This window comes from Rhinatrema bivittatum, chromosome 4 (assembly GCF_901001135.1).
Source record: "Rhinatrema bivittatum chromosome 4, aRhiBiv1.1, whole genome shotgun sequence".
Taxonomy (NCBI): Eukaryota; Metazoa; Chordata; class Amphibia; order Gymnophiona; family Rhinatrematidae; genus Rhinatrema; species Rhinatrema bivittatum.
The window spans coordinates 263,747,048-263,765,919 of NC_042618.1; the positions used below are offsets into that span (position 1 = coordinate 263,747,048).

Sequence of the window (18,872 nt, forward strand, 5' to 3'; positions counted from 1 at the left end):
AGAAGCAGCTCAGATTTGGGACTGGGCCCTAGCCCACTCCATTCTTCTTCGAGCCACTTACCTGGCAGGCATCCGCAACATAATAGCCGATCGCCTCAGTCGTCAGTTCCAACCACACGAGTGGTCCTTGGATCCAACGATAGCAACCAAGATCTTCCAATGCTGGGGTCAACCAACAATAGACCTCTTTGCATATCACCTGAACTACAAAGTGAACAATTACTGCTCCCTGTTGCAACAGGAGAGCAACCTACCAACGGACGCCTTTGCTCGCCATTGGAACTCAGGCCTCTTATATGCATATCCACCGATACCACTCATAACCAAAACTCTAGTGAAGCTTCAACAGGACAAAGGGACCATGATACTCATAGCCCCATACTGGCCTCGACAGATATGGTTTCCCACACTGCTAGACCTCTCAGTCAGGGATCCAATTCGCCTGGGAGTAGCTCCCAATCTCATAACTCAGGATCAGGGTCGGTTGCGCCATCCCAACCTTCAATCCCTATCCCTGACAGCATGGATGTTGAAAGCTTGATCTTACAACCACTCAACCTTCCAACCACTATATCTCAAGTGCTGATAGCTTCACGTAAACCTTCCACTAGAAAGAATTATTCCTACAAATGGAAACGGTTTACTTTGTGGTGCACTCACAAATCTTTAGATCCCTTCACTTGCCCCACTACCTCACTACTAGATTACCTATACCATCTTTCAGACTCTGGTCTTAGGACTTCATCTGTAAGAGTACATCTAAGTGCTATCTCAGCTTACCACAACAAGCTGGGAGACGCACCTATCTCTACACAGCCTCTCGTTAGTAAATTTATGAAAGGTTTAACTCACCTAAAACCTCCAGTTCATTCCCCAAGCATACAATGGGACCTGAACATAGTATTAGCCAGGCTCATGCGTTCTCCATTCGAACCCATAGATACCTGCGACCTTAAATATCTTACATGGAAAACTGTATTCCTCATAGCCATTACATCAGCTAGACGAGTTAGTGAGCTACAAGCACTTGTCACATACGAACCTTTCACAAAGTTCCTACATGACAGGGTGGTCCTCCGTACTCATCCTAAATTCCTTCCAAAAGTAGTCACGGAATTCCACATGAACCAATCTGTAGTTTTACCAACATTTTTTCCAAGGCCTCACTCTCACCAGGGAGAAAGAGCCTTACATACCTTGGACTGTAAACGTGCGCTGTCCTTCTACTTAAACCACACCACAGTCCAAAGGAAATCTAGTCAACTATTTGTATCTTATGATCCAAACAAGCCTGGTAAAGCAGTGGGTAAACATACTTTGTCAAACTGGCTAGCAGACTGCATACAGTTTTGTTATGAGAAAGCAGGCCTTACTCTCCAAGGGCGAGTAAAAGCACATTCAGTCAGAGCGATGTCAACCTCAGTAGCACACCTTCGCTCTGTACCTATTCTGGACATTTGTAAAGCAGCAACATGGAGTTCTCTTCACACTTTTGCAGCTCACTATTGTTTGGACAAAGAAGGAAGACAAGATTCAGCCTATGGACAATCCGTCTTAAAGAACTTGTTTCCAGTGTAATCCCAACTCCTTCTACATCCAACCTGCTATGATCTTCGGCTGATTCATTTCAACAACAATACTTCACTGTTGCTTCACTGCAAAATGACTCAGCCTCTAGCTTGTTAATCACCCATATGTGAGGACTAGCATCCTGCTTGTCCATCAACCATTACTATTGTTGATTACTGCCTACCACAGACTATAACCATTACTATTGTTGATTACTGCCTACCACAGTCTATTGTCATGTTGATTACTGCCTACCACTATCTAATGCCATGTGGCTGATTACTGCCTACCACTGTCCACTGCCATCTGTTTACTACCATTAACATCCCCTGTGCACCTTTACCTATTCCCGACCAGGCTCCTTTACCTATTCCATACCAGGCTCTCCCCAACCTCATCCCTCCAGTGTACCAGCTCCACATACCAACATGGAATCATACTCGATCCAACGCATTCACACCCCCTTCCACAGACGCCTTCCCCCCAACATTCTCTACCCCTCCGTACCTCGCAAATCTCTCATCCCCATTCTAATCTCTCCACTGACCCAATTCCTTGGCCTCACCACCCTCTCCATAATACTCTTCAATGCACAATCCCTAGCCAAAAAGACACTCATTCTTAATGACCTCCTCATTGACTGCAAACCCGATATCTGCGCTGTTACGGAGACTTGGTTTAAAGACTCCGATACTGTCCTCATTAACCAACTTCCCACCTCCTCATACGAATTCTTCTCAATCCACAGACCCAAAAAAAGAGGGGGAGGCCTCCTGCTAGCGGCTAAGAAATCGCTAAACCTCAAACCCATCCCCATAGCCACCCCCCCAGGTTAGAAATAGGCCTTTTCAGATCAACCGCCCTGCAAATCTGTTTGATATATGCCCCTCCCAACTACCTAGAAGCTGACCCCTCTCCTCTAATCGAATTCATCGTAGATTGGATAAAACCTGACATCCCCTCCGTCATCCTTGGAGATTTTAACCTCCATGTGGACTCCCTCCCCCAAACTACCTCATGTGAATCCCTACTACAATCCATACAGGCTTTAGGATTCCGGCAAATCATTACATCCCCCACACACAAGGCTGGACACACTTTAGACTTAATGTTTATCAACTCCGCCATCCAAGCCACCAGCCATCCCACTTCCACCCCTATACCATGGTCGGACCACTTTCTGATAGAGGGCCAGCTAACCATCAACACCCCCGCCCCCCTAGCAACAACAATAACAGTAAGACCGTAACATCCAGAAAATTCCCCTCTAGTGCCGACATGGCGAATGCATTATCCACCTCACTACTCAACTTAAACTGCTCAGATCCGGATACAGCACTTGCATCTTGGAATAACCTCACAGGAGACATCGCCAATAAACTTTGCCCAATCTCCAACAAAGTTATAAAGAACTCCTCAAAACCTACCAACCCATGGTACACTTCAGAACTCAGAAGCCTAAAAACGACTCTAAGGCAAATGGAGAGACAATGGCGCAAAGACCAGACCCCTCGAAACTCTGCCATTTTCAAATCAGCTCTCCACAGCTACAGAACCTCCACCCAAAAACATAAATGTGACTATTACGCTAAAAAAATCCATGACCTCAGATTCAACCCTAAAATACTCTTTTCCTATGTCTCAAGTCTCACCACCCCTATCTCTCCTACCACACCGGACTATGATGCCTCCGCCAAATGCGAGGAACTAGCTAAATATTTCTACAACAAAATTGCAACCCTCCTAAAAAGATTTCCCCCATCCTCGAACAGTCCCTTACCCAGCCTGCCCGCCCCCCCCCCCCCACCCCCTGCCAACCCTCAATGCCCTCTCTTGACTTTACCTCCACCATAGAAATCCAATCTATCCTCAAAAAGCTCAAACCCTCCTCCCATCCTGAAGACCTTATACCCTCCAAAGCACTACTAGCCGTCCCTGACGCTATAGTCAAAGCCATAGCAGACATCATCAACTGCTGTATGGCGCATGGGTCCGTTCCAGACACACTCAAGCATGCAGTAGTCAGACCCCTCCTCAAGAAACCATCACTTGACCCCAAAGATCCCTCCAACTTCCGCCCAATCTCCAACCTCCCCTTCATTGCCAAACTTTTGGAAAGAGTGGTCAACTCACAACTCATGGCTTACCTTGAAGACCATCTGATCTTCCACCCATCTCAATTTGGATTCCGGAAACACTTTAACACTGAATCACTACTTCTCTCCCTTTCTGACCATCTCCTACGAGGCATGGGTCAAGGCCACAGCTACCTCCTTGCCCTCCTCGACATCTCTTCAGCCTTTGACACCATTAGCCATCATCATCTTCTAACCCGTCTGGAAAACATTGGCATCTCAGGTCTTGCTCTTGCCTGGTTCAAATCCTTCCTCTCTAACAGAAAGTTCTCTGTTAAAATCGGGAACGCCACATCCACCCCACAACCCCTCCTGCAGGGAGTCCCCCAAGGCTCCTCACTTTCTCCAACCCTCTTCAACATCTATATCACTCCCCTATGCCACCTCCTCTCTGACCTTAAACTCAAGTTCTACCTGTACGCTGATGACGTTCAAATCATCATCCCTATACAGAACTCTCTTGCTGACGCCCTCGAACACTGGGAGAAATGCCTCACAGCCATTAACTCCCTTCTCATTAATCTCCATCTTGCCATCAATACTAACAAAACGGAGCTGCTACTCATCTCCCCCCCTTCATCCACCTCCTCTTCTCTGCCTTACACTACTAAACCCAACCTCCCCTCCACATAACCCTTTGTTAGGGACCTTGGAGTCATCCTTGACCATCAATTAAGCATGAAGAACTACGTGAACTCTATACTCAAAGCCTGCTTTTTCAAACTTAATGTGCTCAAAAAACTGAGACCTCTCCTACACACCCATGATTTCCGCACAGTTATCCAAGCCACCATCACTTCCAAATTGGATTACTGCAACGCCTTACTCATTGGACTCCCCTACTCCACCATTAAACCCCTACAAATGCTACAACATTCTGCAGTGAGACTCATTGCAAACTCCTGCAAATATGATCACATCACCCCCCATCCTCAGAGACTTACACTGGCTCCCCATTACATCACGCATTATCTACAAAACACTCACCATAATCCACAAAGCAATCCACATGCACAACTCCAACTGGTTAGACCTCCCTTTTACAACTCCTAAGTCCAGTCGACCCACCAGAACAGCAAAAGCTGGCACCCTACTTGTGCCCTCCTTGAAAACAGCCCATCTCTCCTCCACACGCGACCGTGCTCTTTCGATTGCAGGCCCCACCCACTGGAACACACTACCGCCTGACATACGCCTTGAACCCTGCATGAACAACTTCAAAAAGAAATTGAAAACATGGCTGTTCAACCAAGCTTACCCAGAATAAAAAGTCATTAACCCGTGCCAATGTAGACCACAATACGTCTACTCTCTTTTCTCACCGCGAGGATCCTTGTTGGTTTTTACTCTCTTTCTTAGCTGCCTATCGTTACCCCATCTCCCAGTTTGAACTTCCCTGTTAAAATGTAATTTTCCTAACTTAATTTGTTGATTGTAAACCGATATGATGTCCACAACGAATGCCGGTATATAAAATATTTTAAATAAAAAGCAAAATTGCTTACCTTGTAATAGGTGTTATCCCAGGACAGCAGGATGTAGTCCTCACGAAACCCACCCGCCACCCCGCGGAGTTGGGTGCATTTTATTATTTTATTTTTGGCTAACGCTAATTGCTACAAAACAGATTGAAGGGAGACCCCTGTGGCAGGGAATATCATGGCATGCTGGGCATGCTCAGTGGGCACACTGGTGCCAGTCAAAAGTTTCATAGAAACTTTGATAGAAGTTTTTCTGTATATAGGGCTCCATTACTGATGTCACCCATATGTGAGGACTACATCCTGCTGTCCTGGGATAACACCTATTACAAGGTAAGCTATTTTGCTAACTAATAGGGCCATCAACATGCATTTGCATGTCGCGGGCGCTATTAGTTTTGGGGGGGTTGGCTGTGCGTTTTGAACGTGCTATTACCCCTTACTGAATAAGGGGTAAAGCTAGCTCGTCGAAAACGCGCATCCAAACGCGGGTTAACTCTGCGCTGGAGCGCCCTGTACTGTATTGGCCTGTTTTTTCCCGTTGGAAAACAATCCTTAACTAGGGAGTCCACTTTCTATGACTGATTCATACTGCTTGTGAATGGAGAAAATTATTTTCTAAGCATTGGGGCTCTCCATGCATGACAGGATAATCGGTGACATTTTCTCTTCCATCTTCCTTTTTTGGAGTTGATTTCTGAAGCTTTTATGTAGGAATCAGGAAGTCCTGCATGGCAGGAATAGAGTGGTAATTCCCACTCAGGTAAAATAGTTTCTTATGCTTTTCTACAGCTGTAGAAGAAACTTTGTTTCTGTATCGGATGACATAACTATGTGGCTGATTATCCTACTGTCTAAGTAAAACCTGTTGCAGGTAAACAATGTAATTTTGATGCATGTCCTGAAAACCATAATGTGTATCAACTGAACTAAAAAAACTTTGAACCTGCTTGTGTATTTTTCAAAAATACATGACAGTTAAAAAATGTTGTATGTTTTCCAGATGTGTTTTGACTGTGGAGCTAAAAACCCAAGTTGGGCGAGCATAACCTACGGTGTTTTTCTATGTATTGACTGTTCAGGGACACATCGATCGCTTGGTGTGCACTTGTCTTTCATTAGGTAAGTCCTTAGCACTTTAGTACTATAGAACTGCTTATTTTCATTACCTTTTTTTCATATATTCAGTGATCTTTTTTCAGTCAAAATATATTTAAATCTATATTGAAAATTGGGTTTAAAAAAAGTGAAATTAAATATAATTTAATGTTTCATTGGTGGTATAACTTGTTGAAAGAGAACTTTATTTTGCTTGTACTTGTTTAAAAATAAGTTCTGCGTGTTACTGTATGGAGGACCAAGGTTCCATTCTGGGTCAGGTCTTTTGTTCCCTGATTGCCTGGGGAGGAGTGAAGTCTGTTATTGCTCAGAAAGCAACACCTAGTAATTGGTTTTAAAATTCAACTAACACCTACACACTGATTCTCTTGTAGCCATGTTTGCTTGCTCACACACATTAATCCATAACTCATAAATACCTTATCTTCTTAATGTATAAAATATTTTTTGTGTAGTCTTCAAAGAATCCTGTTGCCTTTAGTACAAAAGGTCAGACCAACTAAAATGAATTACCTGAAGTATCTACTGTGATTTTACTAATTAAGATCCCTCTGAACTTAAGTATTCTAACAATTATTATAAATTCCTTATGTTTCTTTCTCAGTGTCAAATTCTATGTGACTCTCTCCCAAAGGTTCTCTTGTGTGGCTACCACAGTCTTACTTAACAACTGCCGATTTATAGCTGGTGGTTCTTTTTGTTCCCGTGGATGCATCCTGGGCATGTTTTATTTTTTTACCTAACACAATTTTTTTTCTTTCTTTATACTTTATTAAGATTAAAAAAAAAAAAATATATATATATATATATATATATATATATGTGTATCTTACAGGAATTAATGAAAAAACACAGGAAATTATATAACAATTCATAGAAACATAGAAATGATGGCAGAAAAAGACCAATTGGCCCATCCAGTCTGCCCAGCAAGCTCCCAAACTTATTTTCCCATACTTATGTTTCACCAACCACCAAGTTCAGGGCCCTTGTTGGTAACTGTTTGATTCAAATTTCCTGCCACCCCCTGCCATTGATGCAGAGAGTAATGTTGGAGTTGCATCAAAGGTGAGCATAAGGCTTAATGGTTAAGGATTGTAACCCCTGCATTAAGCAAATACCCCGATGCTTGTTTACCCAGACTGCACAGATCAATGTCTTGTTGGATGTTGTCTGAATGTAAATCCTTTTTTCCACATTTCCCCCTGCCGTTGAAGCAGAGAGCAATGCTGTATATGCATTCAAAGTGATGTATTCAGGCTTAATTGGTTTAGGGTAGTAACCAGCGTAATAAGCAAGCTACCCCATGCTTATTTGTTTTACCCAGATTGTGAAGTTCAGTCCTTGTTGGTTTTGTCTGAATGCAAATCCTCTTTTCCACATTTTCCCCTTGCCGTTGAAGCAGAGAGCAATGTTGGAGTTACATTAACCTTGCGAAGGCTTATTGAGTAAGGGTAGTAATCACCAGGTAGTAGCCTCCACTCCAGTAATCCACCCCCATGTCTCTTACTACATTCCTCCCCCCGCTTGCCTTTAGGGATCCACAGTGTTTATCCCATGCCCTTTTGAAATATTTCACCATTTTTGTCTTCACCATCTCCTCTTCTTGAAGAAATACTTCCTGACATTGGTTCTGAGCCTTCCTCAGAACGGAGGTTCAAATCGTGACCCCCTAGTTCTAATGATTTTTTTCCCAACGTAAAAGGTTTGTTGTTGACCATGTATCATTAAAACCTTTCAAGTATCTGAAAGTCTGTATCATATCACCCCTGCTCCTCCTCTCCTCCAGGGTATACATATTTAGGTTCTTCAATCTCTCCTCATAAGTCATTTTATGAGGACCATCCACCGTTTTGGTCGCCCTTCTCTGGACCGCCTCCATCCTGTCTCTGTCCCTTTGGAGATACAGTACTCCAGGTGAGGCCTCACCAAGGCCCTGTACAAGGGGATCATCTCTTCCTTTCTCTTACTAGATATTCCTCTCTCTATGCAGCCCAGCATTCTTCTGGCTTTAGCTATCGCTTTGTCACATTGTTTCGCCGACTTTAGATTGTTAGACACTATCACCCCAAGGTCTCTCTCCTGCTCTTCACCCCCCATCAAATACAGTTCATTTGGATTTCCACACCCATATGCATGACTCTGCACTTCTTGGCATTGAATCTCAGCTGCCATATCTTTGACCACTCTTCCAGCTTCCTTAAATCCTGTCTTATTCTTTCCACTCATTCCGGGGTGTCCACTCTGTTGCAGATCTTAGTATCATCCGCAAAAAGACAAACCTTACTTTCTATCCCGTCTGCAATGTCGCTCACAAAGATATTGTACAGGACTGGTCCCAACACCGATCCTTGCGGCACGCTGCTTAACACTGCTCTCTCTTCAGAGTAAGTTCCATTTACTATCACGCATTGTCTTCTGTCAGTCAACCAGTTTGCAATTCAGGCCACCACCTGGGCACTCCCTCCTAAGCTTCTCATTTTATTCACAAGCCTCCTGTGCGGGACCATATCAAAAGCTTTGCTGAAATCCAAGTAGATGACATTCAGTGCCCTTCCTTGATCTAATTCCCTTGTCACCCAATTAAAAAAGTCAGATTTGTCTGACAGGAACTTCCCTCTGGTCCAGCAGTTCTTCTGACTGTAGATAGTTCACTATTCTTTCTTTCAGCAGCGACTCCATTACTTTTCCTACCACTGAGGTGAGGCTAACCGGCCTGTAGTTTCCAGCCTCCTTTCTGCTCCCACTCTTGTGAAGCGGGACCACCACCGTCCTTCTCCAATCACTCGGCACCACTCCCGTTTCTAGGGAGGTCACGCAGTGGACCCGCCAGCACATCTCTGAGCTCCCTCAGTATCCTGGGATGAACCTCCTCAGGCCCCATGGCTTTGTCCACTTCTAGTTTTCCAAGCTCTTCCCATATATTCTCTTCTGTAAATGGAGTTGCATCTACTCCACTCCCCTCCAGTTTCTTGTTAACTAACGACTGTCCTCTTTAGTAAACACCGAACTGAAGTATTTGTTTAATATTTCTGCCATTTCTTTGTCTCTTTCCACAGATTGATCCTTTTCACCTTTCAATTTCACTATACCACTTTGAACTTTTCTTCTTTCTCTGTACCTGAAAAATGTTTTGGCACCTCGCTTTATCTCTTTGGCAATCCTTTCTTCTGCTTGACTTTTTGCTGTCTTGATTACTTTTTGTCTCCCTCACTTCCACCAGATATTCTTCCTTGTGCTCCTCCCTTTGGGATCCTTTATATTTCTTGAATGCTGTTCTTTTAGCTTTTATTTTGTCAGCCACCTCCTTTGAGAACCAGATAGGTTTCATTTTTCTTTTGCTTTTCCTTACTTTTCTAACATATAGATTAGTTGCCTTGGTAATTGCTCATTTTAGTTTGGTCCATTGTTCAACATCTCTCTTGTTCTCCCAGCCTTCTAGTTCTTCCTCCAAGTACTTCCCTATTTCATCAAAGTCTGTGTGTTTGAACTGCAAAACTCGGGTCTTCATGCTTCTTCTCTGTATCCTATTTGTGATATGAAACCATACAGTTTGATGATCACTGGTGCTGAGGTGGGCACCCACCTGGACATTAGAGACATTATCTCCATTAGCGAGCACTAAATCGAGTATATCTCCCTTCCTCGTGGGATCCATTATCATTTGTTTGAACAGAGCCCTTTGCAGGGCATCCACTATCTCTCTACTACTGTTAGATTCTGCAGAAGGGATTCTCTAGTCTACATCTGGCAGATTAAAATATCCAACAATCACCATTTCTCCCTTCTTTCCCATCTTTTGGATGTCTTCAACCAGATCTCTGTCAAGCTCTTCCATTTGATTTGGAGTCCTGTAAACTACTCCAATAAAAATGGATGCCCCATCTTTTTTTTAGGTCGGCCCATAGTGCTTCTTCTTTGCCCCATCTTCTTTGCAGCTCAGATGCTTGGGTATTGTTTTTGACATAGAGCCACTCCCTCCCCCTTTCCTGTCCTCTCTGTCCTTCCTTAACAATTTATAGCCCGGTATTGCCGTATCCCAATCATGAGATTCCGTGAACCACGACTCCGTGACAGCAACAACGTCCAAGTCCGCCTCCACCATTAGGGCTTGCAGATATGGGATTTTATTACCCAAACTATGAGCATTTGTGCTCATAGCTTTCCAGCTTTTCTCATTCAGGTTACTGCTTTTCTTGGACTCCTTTTGTGACTTATTTAGTTGAATTTTGTTATCCACTTCACCATTTTCCATTGCATTTGATTTGGGGGGTGACATTCTAATTTCTTTCTGACACTCCCGGCATCTAGTTTAAATACCTTATGGCATAGGATTTGAAGTTATCTCTTAGGATCCTTTTTCCTGCCACAGACAGATGTAAGCCATCTTTGACAAAGAGCTTTTTACTGTTGCTTACACATCCCCAGCACCAATAAATCCCAAACATTATTCCTTACACTAGGATTTGAGCCATACATTGAAGTTATTAATATGACTTAGCCTCTCCTTCCCCTTTCCATGAATAGGTAACACTTCTGAAATGGCAATGGTTGTCACTATGTGACTAATCTGCTTTGCTAGAAAACTGGAAATTTCTCTGTACCGCTTGGATGCTGTTTCTAGCGAGGTCGTTGGTTCTCAGATGGCTGATAATATCAACCTTAGAGTTTTTGCTTTCTTCTTTGATCACTTTGACAATTTGAATAGCATTTTTGCTGGCCTATGATCCTGGGAGGCTTTTAACTGAAGTGTTTCCTTCGCTAAGAGTTCCAAGATTAGTGCCTCTGATGACAGTCACCCAGCACAATGAGCTTTTTCCTATGGTTACTGATTGTTTTATGGAATTTCTGTATGAATTGGTTTTCTTCTTTCTTTCAGATAACACTTCAATCTCTTTTGCAAGAGCTTCTTCATTATCTAATACAGAAAAGGCGTTTTGTACTTGTCACTTGATATAGCGTGTGTCTCCGCATCACAGGTCTAATTCTACCAGAGCTCACTGTAATCCTGTTGTTTTTTGAGTTCCTTAATGCCCTGTGTGTGTGTGGTGGGGTGGGGGGGGAGATTTGTGGGCTGCACAGCTGTCAAGAATATGTGTCTGTGGGACACAGGTCTTATCCTACCTGAGCCCACTGTAAACCTCTTTTTCCATGACTTTTGGTTTTTCTGTGGTAATAGGGAATTAATTCCTGAATAATGTAAAGTGGGTGAAACTTTCTTTATTGCAGCTAATTCAGCTTTAACTTCAGCCAGCTCCTTTTTCAAGGAAGAGATTTCTGAACAAATGGGGCAAGCCCTAGTTTCCAGATGATTTCCCTCAGAATAAAGGCTCCACCCTTGGGTAGTCCTCATTTTGCTAAATTTATTTGATGGATAACACCTAAGGAAATACCAAATTTCTAATTTCCTGGCGTGTAGCCAGATGGACTCAGAACAAATGGAATAGTATCCGCGTGCTAGCAGTTGGAGCCGGATCTGACGTCAGCACGGGGGTGTATATATCCCCACAGGAAGCGTAGCTATTCAGTAATTTCCGTCTCCAAAGCAGTTTGGAGTGCCTGCACACTAGTTGAGCGTGCTTTCCAAGACTACTTTAATTTTTCTCTTTTCTTCTCATTCTAGATTCTACTTTGTTTTGCTGTCTATTCAACTTTAGAGCCCCGCGCTCCTGCGGTAGATACCCTAGGGTTCCTCCCCCAGTTGAGCTCCCGGGGTGATTGCCGTGCTCCCCCGGCGGTGGAAGTCCTCGGTCCTGCCGAAGCGCGGCAGTGACACAGCCCCCGGACGACGTTCGGGTGAGGCATACAAGGCCCTCTGTCCCGGCGTGGACGAGGTAGCGGGTGCATATCCTCAATTGCGGCGGTGAGGTGGTCCCTTCCCCCGCAGCCGGAGACCGCCTGTGTTCCAGCCGGGAAGCGCCGAAGCTGGTAAGGAGTACATCTCTTCCTACGGGTCTCCGAAGCACAGAGGATCGGCGGCGTGGCACGCCGTGGAGGACGCCATTGTGGGGCCTTGCTCAGGTACTCCGCGCCCGTAATAGGCGCGGCTTTCTTCCTCCTTGGGCGTATATGGCTTTGCTTCGGTGACTTGCTGAGTGCCTATTGAATGCCACTGAGCGTATATCGCTAGCAGCATATTGCTGGGAGCCTATTGCATGCAATTTGAGCGTATATGGCTAACCGCTTATTGTTGAAAGCCTATTGAATGCCAATTGAGCGTATATTGCTGACCGCTTGTTACTGAAAGCCTATTGACTGCACATTGAGCGTATATTGCTGATCGCTTATTGCTGAAAGCCTATTGAATGCAAATTGAGCATATATTGCTGACAGCTTGTTACTGAAAGCCTATTGAATGCAAATTGAGCGTATATTGCTGATTGCTTATTGCTGAAAGCCTATTGAATGCAAATTGAGCGTATATTGCTGATTGCTTATTGCTGAAAGCCTATTGAATGCAAATTGAGCATATATTGCTGATTGCTTATTGCTGAAAGCCTATTGAAGGCCTTTGAGTGTATATTGCTAACTGCATATTGCTTTGTGCTTATTGCATACCATTGAGCTGGTTTCTTGGCCGCCTATTGCTGTGCACACGTTGAGCACCGGTTGTATTAAGCACCTATTGCTGCCGCATATTATTATTGAGCGCCTGTTGTATTAAGCGCCTATTGCTGCCGCATATTATTATTGAGCGCCTGTTGTATTAAGCGCCTATTGCTGCCGCATATTATTATTGAGCGCCTGTTGTATTAAGCGCCTATTGCTGCCGCATATTATTATTGAGCGCCTGTTGTATTAAGCGCCTATTGCTGCCGCATATTATTATTGAGCGCCTGTTGTATTAAGCGCCTCTTGCTGCTGCATATTATTATTGAGCGCCTGTTGTATTAAGCGCCTATTGCTGCCGCATATTATTATTGAGCGCCTGTTGTATTAAGCGCCTATTGCTGCTGCATATTATTATTGAGCGCCTGTTGTATTTCGCGCCTATTGTTCAATGGATCAGAACACTGCAGAGTCTTCAGGGACGGCGCCGCCTGCTTCAGGCATTGCAGCCCTTGGCCTCTGCTCTGCATGCCACCTTAGGGCCACGCGCAGTGATGAGCCAGATTCTCTGTGTGCCCAATGTGAGGGGGCCGTGCGACCCTCGGGCCAGGACCAGTCTCAACCACGATTTGTGGACAGTTCCCCAGGGGCTACCCCGGAGTTAGGGGGCAGTCTCGACCAATCAGGAATCTCGGGGGAGCTTGTACCCCGGCGATTAGAGGCTGCTTCAATTTCCTAGGTGGATCTCTTTAAGGGAATTCATGCTTTTGTACAGATGCAAATGGCTGTCCATCCAGGCCCTGCGGTTCCTGCTGTTCCTGTGGTTCCTGCGGTGGCTACGCCTGCGGCGGCTGCTGCAGTGGCAGCTCCTGCGGATCCGGTTCCTGGACCCTCATGACCTTATCGCGAGCGAGACTTCCCACCGATGGACAGTCCGGATCAGTCAGACCAGGAGGTCTCACAGGATGAGTCCGAACTCCCGGACGAGGGGGACCTTCCTCCAGGGACTGAGCCATATAGAACCATGAGGCGGTTCTTCCCTAAAGTCTGGCAGAATTGGATATTACAGGTCCCAGTGCTTTGGTACCCTCTGCGCAGAACCCCCTGCTGGAAGGTCTTCGTCCTACGGCCCGCCATTTTCCATTCTTACAAGCGGCGCAACAACTGATCGATTTAGAGTGGGCGGCACCAGCGGCTGCCTTCAAAGGGGGTCGGGCTCTGAAGAGCATGTACCCATTGGCACCGGCTATCCAGGACCTGCTGGCATGCCCTCAGGTGGACGCCTTGATTAGCGCTGTGGTCAAGCGCACTACCATTCCGGTTGAAGGGGGGACGGCCCTCAGGGAGCCTCATGACCGGTGACTGGACGCCATTCTGCGACAGGCCTTTGAGGTGGCAGCTTTATCTTTACGGATCGCCACCTGCTGCACGGTGGTGACGCGTGCCTGTTTGTCACAGGTTAGAAACAACGCTCCAGCGGCAGACATGGAATCCGCTCTTTCGTTCCTTACAGATGCGGCATCTGACCTGGTCCGGACAACAGCTAAAGGGATTTCATCCTCCGTAGCGGCCAGGAGGCAGCTCTGGATCCGAAGATGGTCGGCTGATGCGCCTTCTAAGACACGCCTCACCAGATTGCCCTTCAAGGGCTCTTTTTTATTTGACAGCGACCTTGATAAACTGGCCAGTGCATGGGGTGCCTCTCCAGTGCCCAGATTGCCGGAAGATCGGTTCAGAAGGGGCCAGTGCGCCTTTCCAAGGCCCTCCAGGGGCAGGAGTTCCCAGCGTTTCGTTCCTTACAGGGGTCGCTACCAGGCACCACGTCCTCCGGCCAGGAATCAGTCCTTTCGGACCAAGCAGCGCAAGAGGGGAGTGGGCCCGGGCTCGGGTCCCGGCCGCGCCTCCCAATGAGAATCCGCCGATTCATCTGGGGGACTGAGCCATAGGGGGCAGGTTAACCCTCTTCTACCCCAGATGGGTCGAGATTACGTCGGAGCAGTGGGTCCTTGCCGTTATCCGGGAGGGATATTATCTGGACTTTCATCATCTCCCTCCGGACAAGTTTGTGGAATCTTCATGTCCCATACACAAGAAGGCAGCATTGGAAGCTACCCTGGCGAGGCTCCTGTCCTTGAAAGCCATCATAGAAACATAGAAACATAGAAATGACGGCAGAAGAAGACCAAATGGCCCATCCAGTCTGCCCAGCAAGCTTCCCTCTTTCTTCTCCCATACTTATCTGTTTCTCTTAGCTCTTGGTTCTAATTCCCTTCCACCCCCGCCATTAATGTAGAGAGCGGTGGAGGAGCTGCATCCAAGTGAAATATCTAGCTTGATTAGTTAGAGGTAGTAGGGGTAGTAACCGCCGCAATAAGCAAGCTACACCCATGCTTATTTGTTTTTACCCAGATTATGTTATACAGCCCTTATTGGTTGTTTATCTTCTCCCCTGCCGTTGAAGCAGGGAGCTATGCTGGATATGCGTGAGGTATCAGTTTTTTTCTTCTCCCCTGCCGTTGAAGCAGAGAGCTATGCTGGATATGCATCGAAAGTGAAGTATCAGGCACATTTGGTTTGGGGTAGTAACCGCCGTGACAAGCCAGCTACTCCCCGCTTTGTGAGTGTGAATCCTTTTTTCTTCTCCCCTGCCATTGAAGTTATGCTGGATATGCGTGAAGTATCAGTTTTTCTTTTCCCCTGCCGTTGAAGCAGAGAGCTATGCTGGATATGCGTCGAGAGTGAAGTATCAGGTACATTTGGTTTGGGGTAGTAACCGCCGTAACAAGCCAGCTACTCCCCGCTTTGTGAGTGCGAACCCTTTTTTCTTCTCCCCTGCCGTTTAAGCAGAGAGCTCTGCTGGATGTGTGAAGTAACAGTTTTTCTTTTCCCCTGCTGTTGAAGCAGAGAACTATGCTGGATATGTATTGAAAGTGAAGTATAAGAATGGAGTGATCAAGCTAGTTGAAAGGCATCAGGAATAGAGGAAGGTGGAGGTAGTAATTTGGATATTTGGTTTGGGGTAGTAACCGCCGTAACAAGCCAGCTACTCCCGTCTTTGTGAGTGCAAATCCTTTTTTCCACATTTCCTCTTGCTGTTGAATCTTAGAGTGATGTTGGAGTCACAGTAACCATGTGTATGTTTATTGACTAAGGGTATTGTCTCCAGGCAGTAGCCATCATTCTGGCGAGTCACCCACTCTTCATTGGCGGCCTCTTGACTTTATGGATCCACAGTGTTTATCCCACGCCCCGTTGAAGTCCTTCACAGTTCTGGTCTTCACCACTTCCTCCATCATCCCAGTACCTGCCTGGGACGTGAATTCTGGACATTATTCCATTTATTTCATGGTACCCAAGAAAGGGGGTACCTTTCGGCTGTCCTGGACCTCAAGTCGGTCAATCAATACTTGCGGGTACCGAGGTTTCGCATGGAAACTCTATGCTCCGTCAAGGCCGCAGTACAGCCAGGAGAATTCCTCACGGCATTAGACCTGTCGGAGGCATACCTGCATATCCCGATCCATCCGGATCATCAGCGCTACCTACGCTTCAAGGTTCTAGGCCGCCATTTCCAGTTTCGGGCTCTGCCCTTCGGGTTGGCAACGTCAGCACGGACATTCACCAAGGTGGTAGTAGTGGTAGCGGCGGCACTCAGGCGGGAAGGAATTCTGGTCCATCCCTACCTAGACGACTGGCTGATCAGGGCGAAATCACGAGAGGAGAGCCTTCGGACCACCGACAGAGTGATAGCCCTTCTGGAAAGCCTGGGCTGGGTAATCAACCTCAGCAAGAGCTGCCTACAGCCTTCCCAGTCACTGGAATACCTGGGAGTGCAGTTCGACACCCGGGGAGACACAGTCAGTCTCACAACCAAGCGAAAGTTGAAACTTCAGCAGCATATTCAGTATTTGAGGGGAGCCAGTCGGCCCACAGCCTGGGATTATCTGCAGGTTCTTGGTCTCATGGCATCCACCCTGGAAGTGGTACCTTGGGCGAGGGCCCATATGAGACCTCTACAACACGCCCTGCTCTCTCGCTGGAGCCCCCGTTTACGGAACTACTCCACGCACCTACCTCTACCAGCCAGAGTGCGGACCCAGTTACGGTGGTGGTTGCAGTCCAACCACATGAGCCGGGGGTCGAAGATGTCCTCACCCACGTGGATCTTGCTCACCACAGATGCCAGCCTGAGCGGCTGGGGAGCACACTGCAAAGAACTCACCGCACAAGGGCGGTGGAACAGAGAAGAGTCAGCGTGGAACATCAACCGTCTAGAGGCCCGGGCAGTCCGATTGGCATGCCTTCGATTTGCTCACAAACTGAAGAATAGAGCAGTCAGAGTGATGTCCGACATCACGGTGGCATACATCAACCGTCAGGGCGGAACCAGAAGCCGACAGGTATCCCTGGAGATCGCCCCTCTGATGGCTTGGGCAGAGGTGAATCTTCAGGACATCTCCGCCGTCCACATTGCCGGGAAGGACAATACCATAGCAGATTTCCTCAGCAGAGAAAGCCTAAATCCGGGAGAGTGGCAGCTCTCACCCACGGCCTTCCAGATGATTGTGGATCATTGGGTGATTCCGGACATGGATTTACTGGCGGACAAGTCCAACGCTCAAGTACCCAGATACTTCAGCTGCAAGCGTGACCCGTTCTCACACGGAATCGATGCCCTGGTTCAGCCATGGCCTCCAGGGACTCTACTGTACGCCTTTCCTCCGTGGCCTCTGCTAGGCGCTATCATCTGCAAGATTCAGAGACACCGGGGCCTACTTCTTCTAGTGGCGCCAGACTGGCCAAGAAGACCCTGGTACGCGGACTTGAGAAGACTGGCAGGGGAGCCCCTTCCCCTGCCTCCTCTCCGGGACCTTCTACATCAAGGTCCCATTCTTCACGAGGATCCGGCTCAATTCTCTCTTATGGTATGGCCCTTGAGAGGGCTCGATTGAGGAAGAGGGGTTACTCGGAGCCCGTGATTGATACCCTCCTCCGAGCTCGCAAGTTTTCCATATCCCTCACATACATCCGGATCTGGAGAGTATTTGAAGCATGGTGTGACACTCACGGCACCAATCCACATGCACCCACAATCCCTATTGTGTTGGATTTCCTGCAGGAAGGACTTCAGAAGGGTCTGTCCCTCAGCTCCATCAAGGTTCAGGTGGCTGCGCTGTCTTGCTATGGTCCCAGGAGGGATGGCAAGACCATCGCCAAGCACCCAGATGTTTCTTGCTTCCTGCAAGGAGTCAAGCATATTCATCCGCCACTGAAGTGGCCTGTGCCTTTGTGGAACCTCAACCTTGTTTTGGATTTCCTCGCCGGATCCACCTTCAGACCCCTTCGGGGCCTGTCTCTTCGTTCTCTAACCTTGAAGATGGTGTTCTTGCTGGCTGTATGTTCAGCCCGCCGCATCTCAGAGCTACAAGCATTGTCTTGCCGTGATCCCTTTCTCAGAATCACTCCGGAGGCTATCCATCTTCGTACGGTTCCCTCCTTTCTACCTAAGGTGGTTTCACAGTTTCATCTTAATCAAAACATATCTTTGCCTACCACGGCGGGTCTGGAGAAATCTGAAGAAGGGCGTTTATTACGCCATCTCGACATTGGCAGATTGCTGCCCAGATATTTGGAACTTACACAAGACCTACGAAAGACGGACCGTCTGTTCGTCCTGCACAGCGGGAAGAAGCAAGGTGAAGCGGCCTCGCGGCCCACCATCGCCTGTTGGATTAAAGAAGTTGTCAGAGCAGCGTACGTAGAGGCTGGAAAGTCTCCGCCTCTACAGGTCAAGGCTCATTCTACCAGAGCACAAGCGGCATCTTGGGCAGAATCCAGGATGCTATCGCCTGCAGAAATCTGTAAAGCGGCGACATGGTCCTCCCTCCATACCTTCTCCAGGTTCTACCGTCTGGATGTCCAGGCCAGGGAGGACTCAGCATTTGCAAGGGCGGTACTACATGGGCCTCAGGCAGCCTCCCGCCCAGGCTGGGAGTAAAGCTTTTGTACATCCCATTTG

The 18,872-nt window shown here is 47.0% G+C and overlaps 1 protein-coding gene across 3 annotated transcripts in view; it reads left to right on the forward strand.

Moving 5' to 3' along the window:
- Nucleotides 1-18,872, forward strand: part of ARFGAP3 (ADP ribosylation factor GTPase activating protein 3) — a 752,488-nt gene that overhangs the window by 60,943 nt on the left and 672,673 nt on the right. For all 3 annotated transcript variants that reach the window (XM_029600104.1, XM_029600102.1, XM_029600105.1), the window contains exon 2: nt 6,189-6,307. In XM_029600104.1, the coding sequence (XP_029455964.1) occupies nt 6,189-6,307 (119 nt within the window). The remainder of the gene's footprint in view (nt 1-6,188; nt 6,308-18,872) is intronic.